The sequence below is a fragment of the Corvus brachyrhynchos genome, unplaced genomic scaffold (genome assembly GCF_000691975.1).
Source record: "Corvus brachyrhynchos isolate BGI_N302 unplaced genomic scaffold, ASM69197v1 scaffold32, whole genome shotgun sequence".
In the NCBI taxonomy this organism is placed as follows: domain Eukaryota; kingdom Metazoa; phylum Chordata; class Aves; order Passeriformes; family Corvidae; genus Corvus; species Corvus brachyrhynchos.
In genome coordinates this window covers 15,777,433-15,792,212 of record NW_008237919.1, presented here as the reverse complement: position 1 = coordinate 15,792,212, position 14,780 = coordinate 15,777,433, and the positions used below count along the sequence as shown (strand labels likewise).

Below are 14,780 nucleotides of genomic sequence, written 5' to 3'. Positions count from 1 at the left end.
ACTGTGGAAAACATTGCTGTATTCTGGTGATGAGGTTGATGCTTGGTTTTTAAAAGTTAAAAACAAAAAAAAGCCTTTCTTCTTCCCCCCACACCTTTCCCCTCTGGCCTTGAGTCTGTGTGTTGCAGGTCAATGGCACTGGTTCTGTTCATTGTCCCATCTAATTGAAGCAGGTGTGTCTTGGCAGAGCCTCCAGGCTTTGTGATTCCCTACAGCCTTTGTAGGGAATCACAGTAATTACCCACTGTGCTGAGGTGCAGAAGCACCAATTTCGAGGAAGAAATGCGATCCAAAGGGAAGCAGAATGCAGCCTTAATGTGCATAGGGAGGGCACTTGTTCAGTTCTGCTCTCAGATGCTGCAACATCCACAACATTTTAGTCTCTCAGCTGAAGAGGCTGTCCACAGAGAAATGGGGTTGCTCATTTGCAAGGGGTTTCATTTTCACTATTTATACTTGCCAAACACATTCCTGATGAGAAAAGTGAGCAGACAATTTGCCAGCCAGCAAAACAGCTGGTCAGGCAGTTCCACACTGATGGCAGATGCATGTAGGATATCCAGCTGGATCTGGGGTGCACATGCATGGATGTACATCTGTATAGTTATTAATTATACATTGAACAGTGGCAGCCTTCAGTTAAATATCCTATGGTTTGCTAACAGAGGTGCAATTTTATTTCTTGGAGGGGTAGTGGGAGGAAAGAAGAGAAATTTAGTTTTCGATAGTGTTAGAAGAGGTTTTGGTTTGTAAAACTGTTGAGGATGATATTGGCAGGTAAAATTACTAATTGTACCCTACACATGGCTGTGCTTAGATAATTTTGATTTAAAATATGTTTGTGGACAGAATGAATATTCTCAAGGTGCTTTTCTACACGTTTTCTCTGCTTTGGGGAAGAAGCTATGAGAGTAAGGAAACTATTTTTACAGATTTATTTTGCTGAAAATAGAACACGTCCGTATTGTGCCAACAGACTTATTGTAGCTCAGAGAAGGGAAGCACATAAGCTCTTGTTCTCGGTATGTGCAGACATAGTTACCTGTGCAGAGGTAAGCAGCTTAGCTCTGCAGTGGATCCAGTCCTTATCTCGACTGCCCCCAGAGGAAATAATCAGGAAATCACCAAATGTTATTGCTGTGAGTCCCCTCTAGTGGCGACAGCAGCACCATGGCAATTTCACCAGAGAGCTTTCAGCAATTTCACTGAGCTTTTATTGAGCAGTTTCTCTTGTTAGTGCTCATGTAAGTAAATCTGCCAGATCTGGTGTTCAGTTTGTTTATGGGATGCAAAAATGATTTGAAAAATATAAGAACATATTCATAGAATCATAGAGTGGTTTGGGTTGGAAGGGTCTCAAAAAATAAAAGAATGCAGGGAAATGGTTGGCTCTTCACAACTAAAAAGAGGCTCTTACAGGGCACCTGTTCTCAGTGAGGTCAGGTGAGGGCTGGCACTGGGCATAATTGTCACACACCCCCAGAATTGTGTGCCTCAGTGAGGCTGCAGAGGCAAAGAGGGACAAGTGCAGTCACTGCAAAAGATGTTTTCCTTAGAGATGGTATGAAGTGAATTTTTAGTTGCCTCTCCCATTGCTTCCAATATGGGGTTTTCACTAACAAAATGTAACAACCAATTGTCCTCGGGTTTTCCACTTGCTTGTCTTTTCTCAGCTCTGAGTGCCTCAGTCTGAGCTCACTGGGAATCAGCCAGTGGTGGATGTGGTGAAGGAGGAACAGTGTTTGAATGGGAGATGGTTAATTTAGTGATGTGCTCTGAAACTGCCTGGAGCTTGTACAGTTTCTTTTGTCTTAAAGAGTCCCCAATTCTCAACCTAAAATCTCAGATTCTTAAGTCCTAGTTCTCTGTGTTTAAGACCTCTGCCATCGGTGACAGTATTGCCTATGATTTATGCCCTTTAGTGAGTGGATGATCTTCCCTAGCAGAGGGATAAAACCAAATACTTGGATTTTCCTTTAATTCTATTTTGGTTTTTTTTTCTTTCCATTTTTTAATCTCTCTGCTAAACTAGGAGATTTCCTCTGGAAGATATCCCTCAAGATGAAAAGGAAGCTGCAAACTGGCTTCATAAGCTTTACCAGGAAAAGGTAAATAGCTTTGCTTTCTTTTCTGTCTTTTGGGACTTACACAGGGGAGTGTATTAAGGCAGTGAGTAATACACACTCTTGCACTGGATGGAGAGGATATTATCTGTAATTACACAGCCATGCCTCAAAATGCTGGAAGGAGCAGGACAGAGGAGCCCCTTGGCAGCAGAGGGCTGAGTAGTGAAGTCTCAAATTGCCAGGAAGCACAATGGAATTCAGAGATTTTCCTTGGCTGTGGAAGACTAATAGCAATCCACTGTCTTTTTACATTTTTCAGAGCTTGGATCTCTGTCATGCATTGAAAAGCTCTGTTTTCCCTGTGGGTGTTTTTAGGCACTCGAGAAGAGTGATAACTGTCTGTCAGGGACAGCCGGTCCTGGCTTTCAGCTGCAATTGTTCTTTGCTTTCATTTTTCTTCCACTGTCACTTTCCTTCTGCCTCCTGGTAATACTTCTGCAGTGGTGTATGACGTGGGACAGACAGTCTGTGGGATTTGCTGCCAGGGACTGATAGAGCACTTGCCCAGAGTGCCTTCAGATGGCTAAGAGCTTTTCCTTATGTCATTTCTTTTTGTAAGCTTACATGGTTATTTTCTCGACCACAGATTTAACACTTCTGTGGAAGTAGGAGAGAACTGTAATTAATATTGTCCAGCTCTAATTGGTGGGTTATTGAACTTGAAAAGTGTACCTTGATTTCTGTGTTGCTTATCTTTGTGGGAAGACAGCAGAGCACAGAAAGTTTAAGTATCCTGGGCTTTCCCCAGCTGCGATGACCTGTGCTGCAGCATTGCCAGGCTTATGCTCAATCTCTAGGTAGGCAGTAAATTGTTCTGAGTTTCCTTTTATTTATTTCAACCTAATTTGTTTGAATACCTGAACTCTGATTCAGTTAAGGAGAGAGATTATCTTACAAAGAGCAGCAGCTCATTATCTTCTCCCTCCAGCTCCTCTCAGCAGGTCTATAGAACCACAGAGTCTTTGAGGTTGAAAAAGACTTCTGAGAACATCGAGTCCAACTGTAAACTCAGCACCACCACCATGTTCACCACTAAACCATGTCCTCAAGTGCCAAATCCATGTGTTTTTTTGAGAACTTCCAGGGATGATGACTCCATCAGTTCTCTGGACAGCTTGTCTTACTGCTTTACAACCTTTTCCATGAAAGTTGTTTTTTCCAATATCCAGTCTAAACCTCACCTGGTACAAGGTGACACCATTTCCCTTCATCCCTCCTGCTGTTGGCTGTACCTCTGTTCAACTTTGCTGTGAGATGTCACCAGGGAGGTGTTGCTTATAGGCATGGGTATTATACATATTGATCTTACAATGTTAGCAATACTTTTTAACTGGAATCCTCTCATTCCATTTATTCGAATGACTCTGTAACTGGAATCCTCTTCCTGCACAGAGGATGTGTCCTCAAAAGGCTGTTACTGGCAAGGAATGCCTTGCACTTCTCAGCCGTTTGTAAGGGAAATTAAAGCAAAACAAGAAATAAAGAAAAATGAGAAATAGCCAGACTTGAGCCATCCTTTGTAATGGCTTGGAAACCTTAAAAAACAATCTTACAGACTGAGGGAAGGTCGTGGGCACCTTGTTCCTCTGAGTGATGTGTTCCAGGATTACAACTCTGCAGGCTCAGCTCGGGATGCAGCAGCTCAGTTGGAGTGCTGGGATTAGGGCTGGTGTGGTGCTGTCTCTGCTCTTCAGCTCGTGCATTGCTCTCCCCTCCTGGCTCTACACACAGCATTTTTCTGCTGTGCTTTGCTGAATCATGCTGACCTTTCTGGAAGTAAAAATGAGAAGGAAAAGCACCCAGCTAAGAGGTGGTGTCTGAACTGATCTCTGGCCTGAAGTTGCCCTAAATTCCTAAGCAATTAACAGACAAGATGAAGGTATTTGGTAGTGGAGGGGACAATATGGTTTCAGTTTGTGATGGTGCCAAAATTGCCTTCAGATGGCTTAAAGGTCACTTGGGTGGTCAGCAGAAATGCCCAAATAAATGACAGCAGTGGAATTGGACGCCGTGCACTGTTGATGAGTTTGTACCACAGATACTGTCCTTGATGTTGTCCTGGAGCTGACTGATCTTGGGCTGCTTGGTGCAAACATTATGAATCTGTTTTCTTTTCTCTTCTCTTTCCTCTGGATGCTTTGCAAGAGATGTATAATCAGGAAGGTATATTTCCTGGCAAGCAGTTTAAACCTCCTAGGAGACCATGGACCCTCCTAAACTTTCTTTTTTGGGCCACAGTTCTCCTCTCTCCCCTCTTCACATTTGGCTTTGGAGTTTTTGCAAGTGGATCACCTCTCCTTATCCTTGCATTCCTGGGACTTGTTGGAGCAGGTAATAAAAGCAAAGATGCTAAGCCCAGTGTGACATGTAACAAGATTCTTTACCTCCAATAAGTTCTGTGTATTAATTAATAAGAATGGGGCTCGCTTGGTAGTCTCTCTATTGTACAACATTTTTATTGTTTCAAAAGCTTTAATCCAGGCAAATTTGCCTTCGTATCTTAAGCAAAATCTGTAACAGTAGCAGGTGAGTCTTGTAGCCCATTATTATGGTGCCTGAAGGAAAAAACACTTCTACTGGACACCTTGTCTATGAATTAAAAAAATCCAAACAAAACCACCACCAGAAACAAAAAATACATAAATACCACCAAATCCCCCCACCAACAAAAAAACCCTAACAATAAAAAAGAGCAAAGCAGGGGGAGGGCATATGCTTCAGTGTTCATGCCACATGTGCTGTTAACCAACAGAAGCAGTAATTATATTTTTAAATCTGGATTGTCCCCCTCTTTCAGTGTCATTTGAGCTGTGATCCATGTGCAGCTTTGTACAGTGCACTGTTGGTCGCTACTGACTTGGGGATTGGCTTAACTCATGTGGGTTCTGCTTGTGTGTTTACATGTAACTTCCTAGATGCTTGGACTGGTTTTAATGTGCCTCTCATTTCTCTGTTATATTTTAAAGCTTCCTTTGGAGTTCGTAGACTGATAGGAGTAACTGAAATAGAAAAAGGCTCCAGCTATGGCAACCAGGAATTCAAGAAAAAGGAATAACTGACAGCTGCAGTTCAGCACATATAACCAGACTATGGTATCCGATTAACTTCAGTTAAAAAAAACAACAACAAACACTTAGAAACTATCTTTTTCTTAATAACTGATGACTAATATTAATGAATAAAACTTGAGCCAAGAATGAAGAAGTTGGAGGCATTGGCTGAAGAGAATGCACCAACCTTCTGCCTGTTCAAGGATTACTGTAGTCAAGCAGTGGGAGAAAATCTGGGGTGGGGTGGAAGAAGAAACTAATTTTTCTTGCTGTGTTGGGGGACTTGGGGTGGGGGAGAAAAGAGGGCATTGGCCATGGCCACATGTATCTTCAGATGACTGAAAACTGGTTTCTGTCAAGAGCACTACACTCACTTTTAAAACAGGAGCCATTGAATGTTTCCTCTTGCTAAAGCCAACGTAACATTTTTTGATTTCCAACTTCTCTTACTAATGAGCCAGGACAAAACACCCTCCTTAAATTAATTGACAGGTGTTCATTGGGTTAGAATCTTTTCAGCTGTGTTGTCACGGCTACAGACGAAATCCTGTTTGTATGTTAACACTGACACATTTTATTTTCAGGCAATCTTAAGACTTCTGTAAATGCAGGAGAACAGATAGTGGAGTTTGGAAGCAGCGTATTATCCATCAGCACATCCCATAGAACAGATCCAATAGTATAAAATTCTCATCCTATCTCCTGCTAACTGCTCGAGGCTGTTTAATTTCAAAATACTACTTCAGTCTTGAGTTTGCCCTGTTTCACATCAAACACGTGATAATTTTGAATCTGTTTTGGTTTGAGTTTTTTTGAATTAGTGGTTGACTGTGGGATTTAGAGTTGTGCAAATAAGGAAATTTTTTCAATTCTCCTTTTATTTCTGTTTGCATCTCTCATTACCAAAGTCCAGTTCAGCCAACCTCTCTCAGTAAACTGGGAGGCAGCACTAGAAATCAGCACAATAGTTTTCAAAATGTCTTCTTTTGCAAAAAAATGTGAAAAGGAGAGGTCTGTAGCAGTCAGATTTTGAATGCTGGCATCTCTTGAGCTTCTAATGAGAGTTTCAGCATTGATTCAGATGGGGCCAGGACCTTACCCTGTGTGTGTCAGGATAGGGTGTGCTGCTCTTTCGACTTGGGTCATGCTTTTGATGTTCATGTGAAGTTTTTTTGCAAGGTGAGCTGTGCTGTTAAGCATTAGAAAGAGTATAAGGTCTCTTCAGGGATTTTAAGTATCTTTAGTTTTGCTTGTTGACATTTTGGTCTTTTTCACTGAAAATTAAGAGTTCAGAATCATGTCTGTACCTGTTTCTTTCCTTTTTTTCCTTTCTTTTTCATACTTTCTTTCCTTTTCTTTTTTTTACAAACTGACATTCAGAGATTCCTATATGTTGCTGCTGTATGCATAGCTGGAGAATTATTTGCAAACAGATGGTAACTATACCTGTATGTTCAAGTCTGAAGGTCACAATCTGCATTTGGCTGCTCTCAGAAGTGGGTGAAATGAGTTGCAGATCTACAGCAGAGGGCAGAAGCTGACCCTCAGGGTCTGTATCTTTAACCCAGCTGCCACTAGAATATTTATCTCACTTTCGTAAAGAGCAGATTTTATCAAAGCACTGGTTGTTGTTTTCATCTTTGCTCCAGTAACCAAGATAAGAGAGTAATAATTTACCTTCTTTCCGTATTTACTCTTAACTGTTGGAATGTAACCTCTTCTCCTACAGGTTTTTCTGTTTTCAAACACTGGAAGAGCAATTTTGTAACTTAGAAAAATATTTTACTTGGGGTCATTAATCACTTGTTCTGTCATGCACTTGATTTTTATTTGTCGTCTTTTCAACAAGAGCATTTGAAGGATGACCTGCGTTCTGTCTGTCTCCTGTTAGACTGCACCTTGCTGAGTCCTGTACCCAGACCCCCAACGTTAGTGTGTCGTCTTTGCCCCCTCAATAAATCTTCCCTAAGAGAGGGGGTGCAAAACTGTTGCAAATGTTAGTGGAATTTGGAATATGCTTTGGGAACTGAGGAGATCAGAGCCTAGCCATAACTCTGTTTTCCTTGCTGGATGTTTTTGTACTTTGTCTTCAAATACAGTCAGACATCCAAATGCTGATAAAGTTAACTCTGGCTTTTCCCCTGTTTTTAACCAGAGGACTGAGAACAGTGGGGGTTTCTTTCTTTTTCTTTATTTGTTTTTCTGAAGTAATTCAGTAATGGGTATAATTCTTGCTTCCTAGAAAGGTGTTACAAATGCTGTATACTTGCTTCCTGAAGATGATACTGAGTATGTATAAATTGTACTGGCTTAGCAGAAGAGGCTTGCAAAGCAGGCTGACCATTGACTGTTTTATACTTACATTTTTAGCAGTATATTAATGGGCATGACAAGAATTTCACAAAATAAATCCCTTCTTAATGCTGAGAAGAGGGGAGCTGCTTAGAGGAGAAAGGCTATTAATTCCTTTCTCTTTACAGGATCCTTTTCTCCTCTTAGTGCATGTAACTCCCTATTCAGGATCATGGGATTAGTGCTGTACATCAAGGGGAGAATAATCAACATTTCATATTTTCTTATCGTAACTTATTGGTCATGCTTTCTTTTTGAAAATATAATAAATACATCATCGGATACATAAATTTTGCTCTTCTAAACAGACATATCAGTAACCACTTGAAAAACTGAAACCTACAGCAGTGCACAAAACAGTACAAAACCAACACAAATATCTTCATTTTGAATTTTTTCTCCTCAAATAGGGGTTTTTATACACGCGCGCGCACACGTACACAGAGTATGTATAAATTAAAATGACTGGAAATAGCTGAAGTTAATGTCACTAATGAAGATTAGCAGGTGGATTGGTTTGGAAAAGTGAGCATAGATTTTATATCTTATTTTCTTCTGGTTTAATAGAACATAGCTTGTATATTTGACTACCAAGCCCTTTAAGAGCAATAATAAAAAAAATACATCATGTTTTTTGTCTTTTGCTTTTCAACTGTGCTAGGTTTAATAAACTTACAGCTATGGGAGTGGTTTTTTCCTCCACCTTTCAGAATTTTCATTTATTGCTTAGTTCTTTGGAGTAAAAACAGAGTTTTTCAGTATGGACTTGCAAGCTGACTGCCATGGAGTTCAGCATTGACCCCGAAGAGGAATGGTTCTCAGACTGACATGGACAGATGATAGATGTATGCTCTTGGCCTTGGCAGCACTCATCATTGTCGTGAACAGCAATGATGCTGCTCTCCAAGTGGGATTTGCAGTTCCAAAGTAGCATCACGTTGACCTGTGTCTGAGAACCTGGTGAGAGAGCTCGGGGACTGCTGGCCACGTGGCATCTCTCAGTTAGGAAGGCTCAAAGAGCTGATGCTGCAGAAGGATGTGGTATCCAGAGGCCTTGGTTCGGTAGGATTACAGTTCTCTCTTGCTCGTTGTGGGCTGAATGTGCTCTTGCAATTGACTTTGCGTCACTGAGCAAAATACCTGTCTCCAGCACAAAGAGCATGGGCAACCTTCCTTTGTTCTGCTTTAACTTCTCTCGAAGGGCTCTACACCTAATTGCTGACCAATGAATCTGGCTGCTGCCTGTGTCCTAATTGCCTGATATTCACAGGAAAAGTGAGCGTGTCTGCTCACTTCCACATGGTACCACTTGTCTCCATTGCTGATGTCTGTATATTTGCTCACCTGTATCTTCTGCAGATGGTTTGGGTACAGCCTCTTAGCAGGAACTTGGAGCTTTCCAGTTCAACCAGTCCTACAGCAATTGTCTCACCTGGCTGGGGTTTTGTCTTCCTGAATTTTGGCGCTGGTTGACAGCTCTAGGTCTGAAGTGACGTGATTGTGTTTGTGTTACGTGACAATGCAACTTTGCTGCTTCAAAGCACAACTTTTATCAGGGAAGAGAAGCCCTTCCCAGGCCTGTTCACACAGGCTATCCCTACCTGGCAACAAGTCCCTCTGGCACTGGTGAAAGGGAGTTGGGACAAGGTTTTTACTAGGAGTTGGAATAATGAGAAAGCAAGGGAGTCATGGTACATCAGATACTTGCTAAAAGTACTGTTTCTGTCTTAGGACCACCCCAAAACCTGGTTTTGCTTCATGTACATTTTGAAGAAATGTGGGGTTGGAGGCTTTTAATAATGCTGACTTCATGCTTCACAAAGTGTTTCAGATTGAAGACAGACAACCTGATGTTTTTTGGCATCTTGGAGAAGTATGTGCTAAGAAGTCTAAAGCCAAGCTTGGGCAGAGCTCGCTCGAGTGTTTCATGCAGATGCTGGAGGCCAACACAGATCAAAGTGAAGAATCCATTCCTTGATCTCCTTTGAAGATAGGATGCAGCAGGACAGCTCACAGCATCTCCTGGATCCCATGTGCTTTTGTCCCCTGGTGTGAAGGTTCTGATTCCCAGCAGATGATTGCTGCAAGTTCTGCTTTGTGCCTGCACAAAGAAGCTGATCCCTGTAATGGGAATGCTGGATTTGTACTCCCACCCAGTGTGTCACAGCTGCTTGTTCCCCTATTCCTGAACCTTCTGATCATAAGGGGCAGCTGCAGGGCTGCTGGTGCTGGGTGAAGCTGGGATTTGAAGCAGGTGACAGCCGTGCTGGGAGCTGTGAGGGAGAAGGAACAACGCACGGTGCATCGCTGGGAAGAGCAGGAACACTGACAGGCCCAGCCAAATTCTTGCTCTGAGAAAACTGAGGGATCACCAGGAGCTTTGCAAAGCAGAGACAAGTATGTGAGAGGCAAGCTCTGACTCTGCAATATCTCCCTGTGACAACTTACAAAACAACCCTTGCTGTGTTCTTGTGATTTGGGTCAGAATTCCTCCCAAGGTCTTGTTACAGATGCGGACTCTTGTTCTGCCACACCTCCCCCTGTTTACCTTTAAGGCCTGGTTTATCCGATTGTCTCTGCAGCAAGATGCTTGCAGGCTGTTGGTTGTGTGTTATTTACCTGCTGTGGTTTGGAGTGAGAATGTTCTGGAGGTCAGCTTTACAGAGTCTGTGCCATGTGTGTTGGCCACCAGAAAACATCATGAAAGTATTTCATATTTCAGAATTGGGAAGATGTGGGATTGACATCTAAGACAAATGTGTTTCTCTGATCCTTGGCTTCTCTAGGCTTTTAGAAAGCTGTCTGTATTTCTTAAAATGTCATACCTGTAGTTACTGGCCACTCTTCAGTTTTTGAAAATGTAAAGAAAGATGATTTGTGCACTTTCACTGTTGAGAGCACTTGAGTGCAGATGACTGTCTATTTCTAAAAACCACTAGCAGAAGCAGCGTTTTATCTTTTTAGGAGAAAAATGTATTTTAAAATTAGACACTTCAGCAGAAACCAGAATATAACAGTACTTTTGAATTTTAAATTAGAAGTATTCTGTAGTGTGGGGGCTACCACTACCAATTCTACACAACTTCTATTTCTTTTTTATTTTGACCAGTGTGCATTCTTAAGGAAAACACACTGATTTACTAATTACTAAACTACAATTTGCGAAGGAGGGAGAGTAGGTAGCAGAGCCTAATCAGGAATTAAATTTCACTCCCCAAGGCATGAGTGGGTTCTGTGTACCTCCTTTATTACGTGCTTGTGCGTCTGTGCAGAGAGCCAAGCTGTGTCCCTTTGTGTCCCTTCGCTTCAGCTGTGTCCCAGCTGTCCCTTGTGACATCTGAATGCTGAACTCGCCCGAACGCCCGGCGGCCGCTGCTGGCCAGCACCTCGCTCACTCCTCAGATCACCAGCAAGTACTGTAGCTTTAATCAAAACCTTCTCTCTGAGGAAATTCATCCTCCTTAAGCTGATTGATGTGTTGCAAACCTGTCATTCGGAGGGAAGCGTAAGTCACCAGATGACCATTATTAGCCAAATCTAATGAGTAATAAAACTGTATACAGGGTATGCATTTACTGTGCATGTGTATATATTTTTGTACATTTTTACGGTTATTTCCTACACTTGATTTTATGATGTTCAGAAGAGGTGTGTCTGAATCTGGTGATAAACAAGAAGCTATTAAGAAAACCCGACCCTGTCACTTACTGTAGTTTTTACTGAGAACTGTGCCCAAACAAATACGCAGATTTACAGTGCTATGCAAATATTACTTTGTAAGTTGTCTCTTAAATTTTGCTTAAGTAGTTTACGCTGTTTTTACTGGGCTCTCAGAAAAAAAGATGAACGCAAAAGCCTCGTCTTGTAAAATAAAATAGCTTTGGCTGTGTGAAAGTACTGTATATTAGAATCTCATTCACGCTTTCAGTTCTTATTTAACTGTATTTGATTTTGTACATACTGTGATGGAATAGAGGGGTTTAATTATGCTTGAATGAAAAAGGGTGACTGCCTAGCACCTGGGTTTTTTTCCAGTGTTTATAGAGCAGCCAATAATGTAACTGGGAGATCTGCATTCTTTTCCTACTTGCTACTCGGGCTTTTGTAACTAAACATGCACTAAGGGCTATTTTCTTTTTGCTTTGATTGGTTTTATTTCCACTTATGCTTTTTGATCTCAGTCCTACAGACTGATCCATGTGAGGGCCACATGTCTGCAGCAATAACCTGGGTGGATCGCTTTGTGGGGGTGGGAGGCAAGAACAAGATTAACTCTATGGGCATTCCCTGCATGAACCAGTCCTTAAGAACTGCAGAGGGATGGTTCACTACCAAGGCATTTATAGCACCAATATTTAAAGTTATGCATGGCTCCTCCAAAATATCAGAATGTGGAGGGAGGTATCTTCCTTTCCTGAAGAATCCGCCAAAGAAACCCCAAATCTGAGAACTTGAGATGGCAGCAGGGTATAGTGGCTGTACGGATAGATGCTGTAGATTAAACCAATTTGTCAAATCTGACATCTTTGAAGTTTGTTTTTTCACTAGGAGATAAAGCACTTCCTCATCTGTCCACCATCAGCATACACTGTACTTCTGTACCCCTGGGCCATCAGCTCTTCTTTAGCCTATATGATCCTGTAGCAAATGACATTTGTGTCATAATATCACATTTCTGGGTCATCTTTTTGCTACACTGCAAGCACTGGGCTCTTGGTTTCTCCTGTAGGTTTTCTCTTCCCTGATGTGTTCCCCTTTGGATAGTCTAGGTTGGGCTGAGCTGCCTTAAAATGACAGATGAGTGGTGTCATGTGTCACTGTGTGGCAGGACCTATTTTTTGTGGAGAGGATGGGCTTCCATTCTAAGAGTATGCAGGCAGAAACTTTTGTGTTACTTTTGAGTTTTCACAAAAACAGCTTTTTTAATCTTAGTGCCTCAGTTGGATCTCCTTGGATCCATAATTCATTTTTAAAGGACGATTATTTTGATCTAGAAGCAACCAGGGTCAGACATCACAACTATACCTCTAAAAGGCAGTCAGCAGTGGGGTTCATGGGCAAGGGTGGGTCCGTGGGGCAGTCTGTTGCCACAGTGATTGACAGCCAGCACTGTGTAGGGGAGCTGTGGAAAGGGAAGAACGTTTCCTCTTTGGATGGAGGCACAGGGAATGTTGTTAGGTGGTTTGTTTCTGTACTAAGCAGTCCACAGCACAGTGACCTTTAGGCTGTGGGAGCTTCTTACACATGCTCTCTTTAAGTTGCAAACATGGTCAGAGGCTGCTTGTGGTGGTGGCATTTTCTGTACGTACTTTCATCTCACTAATTCTGCTCTTTTTCTTCCAATACTGCATTAATATATTTGGGAAAACAGCCTGGAAGTCCATAAAAGCAATGCTGTGTTCTCAATACCAGATACAATCAGCAGCTGCACTGGGAGCGAGTTCATGGTTCAGATGTGCCACCCTCTTGAGTGCTGCTATGTTGGGCAGAGGGCCTTTGTGCTGAGGAACAGGCTGATGCCCTTTCTACATGCTTCTCAAACTGGAATCTGTTCCTGAGAGGGTTGACAGAGTGCCTTTGTGAAACAAAACTTAGTATAGCAGGATTTTGTAGGTAGATAAAAGGTTAATAGCTGTGGTATGGGTTAATGAAGTACTTTCCTGGATTTCATCATATTCTATATTATGTGTCAGAGTCCAATGCTCTCTGATGAGGTTCTTTTAGCCATCCCACATGTGGAGGGGATAATGTTTAATTGCCCCTCTCCATGTCTAACTTGGGGAGGTACTTACACCACCAGTTGATCCACTCAGCTGGTGGCAGCTATTGGTCTGAACCAAAGGCTGCCCTCTGGTCCCTGTTGTGCTGAGCTGAAGTCAGCTTGCTGTGCCACAGCTGTGGTCTGTCACACCCCACATCCAGGGTCCTTGGCAGGCCTGAGAGGTGGGGCCAGTGGGAACCTCATGAAGTTCAACAAAGGGAAGTACAAGGTCCTGCACCTGCGTTGGGGCAATCCCAGACACACCTATGGGTTGGGCAGAGAAGGGATTGAGAGCAGCCCTGTGGAGGAAGACTCGGAGGTGATGGTTGATGAAAAACTAACATGAGCCAGCAGTGAGCACTCACAGCCCAGAAACCAACCCTGTCCTGGCCTCTGAAAGGAGCACAGGCAGCAGGTCCAAGGAGGAGATTCTCTACCTCTGCTCTGGTGAGACCCCACCTGCAGTGCTGTGTCCAGTTCTGGTGTCCCCAACATAAGAAAGATGTGGAATTGTTGGAACAAGTCCAGATAAGGCCACAGTGTTGGTAAGAGGACTGGAGCACCTCCCCTAGACAGGCTGGGAAAGATGTGGCTGTTCAGCTGGAGAAGGTTGTGTGGAGATCTCACAGCACCCTCCAGTGTCTGAAAGGGCTACAGGGAAGCTGGAGAACGACTCTTTGTCAAGAACTGTAGTGACAGGACAGGGGGGAATGGTTACAAATTGAAACAAGGAAAATTTAGGTCAGACAGTAGGAAGAAGCTCTTTACTGTAAGGACACAAACAGGAAGGTTGTGGAAGCACCGTCCTTGGTGCTGTTCAAAGCCAGGGGCGATAAGGCCTTGAGCACCTGGTCTAGTGGGAGGTATCCCTGCCCACAAAGTGGAAGCTGGGACTAGATAATCTTCAAGGACCATTTCAACATCTTAAAATTCTATGATTCTATTATTCATTCCCTGAGCTTCACCCATGCATCAATCGCCCTCACTGATCTCCACTGAGCCTTCTCTCCTACTGGGGGGTTACAGGTCACCCACAGAAATAACATATGGTATCAATACAGTATATGAGATACATGCACATATAGGAGTCCCCTATACTGCCAACATCATTACGTTCTGCTGTGATAAAGGTTTGTGCCAAAGGCACAGGACTGCTATGATGAGGCTACTGGGGCTGGAGCTGGAATTGTGACATCTGAGCTGATGGGGCTGGAGCAGGCATTTCTGCTCCCTGCTGGAAAGGCAAAGCACGTTGCTTCCCGAGGCGTTTGCTAGAAAGCAGAGTGCCCAAAGCAGGTGCCCCCGAGCCATCTGTGGTCACTGCCTCTGTGCAGACATGGCACATGACTGATGGGATACAGAGCAGGGCACAGCTGACTCTGAAGATGGGTTGTTTTACTTTCCTGTGACTTGTGTGAACTGCCTTTGTTTTTCATCTTTCTGATGTCGGGCAACATTTGCAAAAGCCAATCAGCACTGGCCTAGTTGTGA

At 42.9% G+C, this 14,780-nt stretch overlaps 1 protein-coding gene across 7 annotated transcripts in view; it reads left to right on the top strand.

Moving 5' to 3' along the window:
• AGPAT3 (1-acylglycerol-3-phosphate O-acyltransferase 3) overlaps positions 1-12,049 on the top strand; it is a 72,027-nt gene extending 59,978 nt beyond the window's left edge. For all 7 annotated transcript variants that reach the window (XM_017733301.1, XM_017733299.1, XM_017733302.1 and 4 more), the window contains 3 exons: positions 2,033-2,108; positions 4,259-4,457; positions 5,093-12,049. In XM_017733301.1, coding sequence (XP_017588790.1) covers positions 2,033-2,108; positions 4,259-4,457; positions 5,093-5,181 — 364 coding nt within the window. In that variant the 3' untranslated portion in view covers positions 5,182-12,049. The remainder of the gene's footprint in view (positions 1-2,032; positions 2,109-4,258; positions 4,458-5,092) is intronic.
• The last annotated feature ends 2,731 nt before the right edge of the window (positions 12,050-14,780 follow it).